General features: G+C 45.2%; 1 protein-coding gene across 1 annotated transcript in view; it reads left to right on the forward strand.

Annotated features, from left to right (window-relative positions):
- Positions 1-426: 426 nt before the first annotated feature.
- The window catches only part of MXI1 (MAX interactor 1, dimerization protein), a gene marked incomplete at its 5' end in the record, with an annotated part of 4,763 nt that continues 2,926 nt past the window's right edge, over positions 427-2,263 (forward strand). The window contains 2 exons of the mRNA XM_010142328.1: positions 427-541; positions 1,744-1,915. Of these exons, the coding sequence (XP_010140630.1) occupies positions 427-541; positions 1,744-1,915 (287 nt within the window). The remainder of the gene's footprint in view (positions 542-1,743; positions 1,916-2,263) is intronic.

A 2,263-nucleotide genomic window follows, 5' to 3' on the forward strand; every position in this document is an offset into this window, starting at 1 on the left:
ATGTCCCCAAGCCACCAATGCACAAGTGTGTGGGGTGTAGCAGTCTTTTGAAACTGCTTTCATGGAAGTTCTTCTCAGCAAAACAGACAGCATATAGCTGAGAGAGGAAATGCATGAGATACTTGTACCATTTGCCTGCGTGCCTTGCCCCTGCACAAAGTTCATCCAGATGAGTCAGATTATCAGTTCAGACAGCAAGGAAATAAACAGTGTCTGTCAGGGGTTAGCAATAAAGCAAGTATTGGTGAGCAGATGATGTTTGCAGTATAAATAGTTCAGTGGCAGTCTGTCCTGGTACCTGTGGGGAATCTTGTGGGGTGTGGAAAGAGGGAAACGGGAAAACTGCCTGGTAGGAGGAAGTGGAGAAGGAAATGACATTCCGGTTTTGGAAGCATAGCTCTGACCCTCCTCTCTCTCCTCTTGCAGCCGAGCTCACCTCCGCCTGTGTTTAGAACGCTTAAAAGTTCTGATACCGCTAGGACCAGACTGCACCAGGCACACAACGCTTGGGCTGCTGAACAAAGCCAAAGCACATATCAAGGTAAGAGCTGCTTTTCCCAGCTGCTTTCAGTCTGGGCTGCTGGGAAGTGCAATTCAGTCGCTCAGTCTTGCTGCCTAGAGGAAACTCTGTTGAAGGAGATTAACACCTTTTTTTAAAAAAAAAAAACAAACCCAAAGGGCATGCAAGCCTTGCCCCCTTGGTTAATCATTTATCATCGCTACAAGCCACATTGTTAGAAGAGTCCATAATGAAGTCCGTTGACTACAGCAACGATTGATTTGGAGAGCAGGGGTCTTGTTCTATATTGTGATCATTCATTGGCAGCTGCATCTCTTCAAAGAAAAACATGCCTACTGTTGAATGATGCATTTTGATGGGAAATGCAGCATTTTTTCTGATGTGCTGGTGTGTTTCCACTGCTGAAGCACTGACGTAAAGCACAAGACTATGGGACAGAGTTGGCTTGCTTGGTTTTCATGTGTGAACCTACCAGCTAGCCCAGCGCTCTTCAAGATTCATTTTTGGCAAAGTGAACCATGAGGAGAAAATGCAGCATTGTCAGTATCTGAAAGAGGCTGAAATACTTGGTTGCAGGTCGCAATAGCAGGAGGGAGGATGGGCAGTGAAGGAGAAAAAGCACTGCCGAAGGGACAGGGTTAGCCTGAAATGACTCCTCCTTATGCAATGTGCTTGTTGTAGGAAACAAAGAACAGTGCCCTGGTAGATTTCCCAGCTGTGATCAAAGAAATCTGTAGTAGGTTATGTAAATCACTTACTGAATAGAAAACTGTTTCTGAGAAATCCTACTAAACCATGCAGCAAGGAACAGAACTCCCAGGGCACGTTTTTATGTTACAGTGGATGGTAACAAACCCTCAGTTGGTTTGGTTAAGGTAATTGAGGCCCCTTCGTGGACGGATTTGGTAATGCAAGTGACTGAACCTGTGCAGAATGACCCACAAGCTGCTGCGATTCAAACCATTTCCTCTGGAGAGGCTCTGTCCTCGGAGACTTTTTTTATACTAATCCGTATGATTTATCAGGACTTGGGAGGTTGAAAAGATGTGCAGAGGTGACATTGTTCTTGGAGACCTAGAGGCAGCTCAGTTCAGGGCTCTTTTAGAGTTCAAATCATTCTGGGTCCTAGAAAGGTCTAAGCAAAGCAGGTGGCTGGGCAGTAGAGGTGGGAGGAAAGAAGAAAAGGTTCAAAATAATTATTGAGGCATATTTGATTGTGTCAGAAACTTGAAGAGGCTGAGAGAAGAAGCCAACACCAGCTTGAGAACCTGGAACGAGAACAAAGATTCCTAAAGAGAAGACTGGAACAACTACAGGGTCCTCAGGAGATAGAGCGAATACGAATGGACAGCATTGGATCTACCATTTCCTCGGATCGCTCGGACTCAGAGCGAGGTGGGTGTTGCTGAACTAGCACTGAATCCCCAGGACTCTGCAAAGCGAGGGCATGAGGTTCATCCATTTCTTGTCCCTCAGCTACCCCCTTCTTATGGCCTTTGGTGTTTAGGCTACTGATGCTGCTCATGCACATACACACACACACATATATATAAAGAGTTTAGTATTTTGCATGAGTTCTCATTAAGTCTGGAAGAAGTGTTGTTATTGTCAACTTGAGCTGATTTCTGTGAAAAGCTCTCTAAAAGCCAAAGCATTAGTTAGGAAAAATAAAGTGACCACGAGATGGTAGCTAAATACCTGATGGCAAAGTTGAGATACCTGTTGAGCTCGTTGGTCTGCTGA

The sequence above is a fragment of the Buceros rhinoceros genome, unplaced genomic scaffold (genome assembly GCF_000710305.1).
Source record: "Buceros rhinoceros silvestris isolate BGI_N320 unplaced genomic scaffold, ASM71030v1 scaffold20580, whole genome shotgun sequence".
Lineage (NCBI taxonomy): Eukaryota > Metazoa > Chordata > Aves > Bucerotiformes > Bucerotidae > Buceros > Buceros rhinoceros.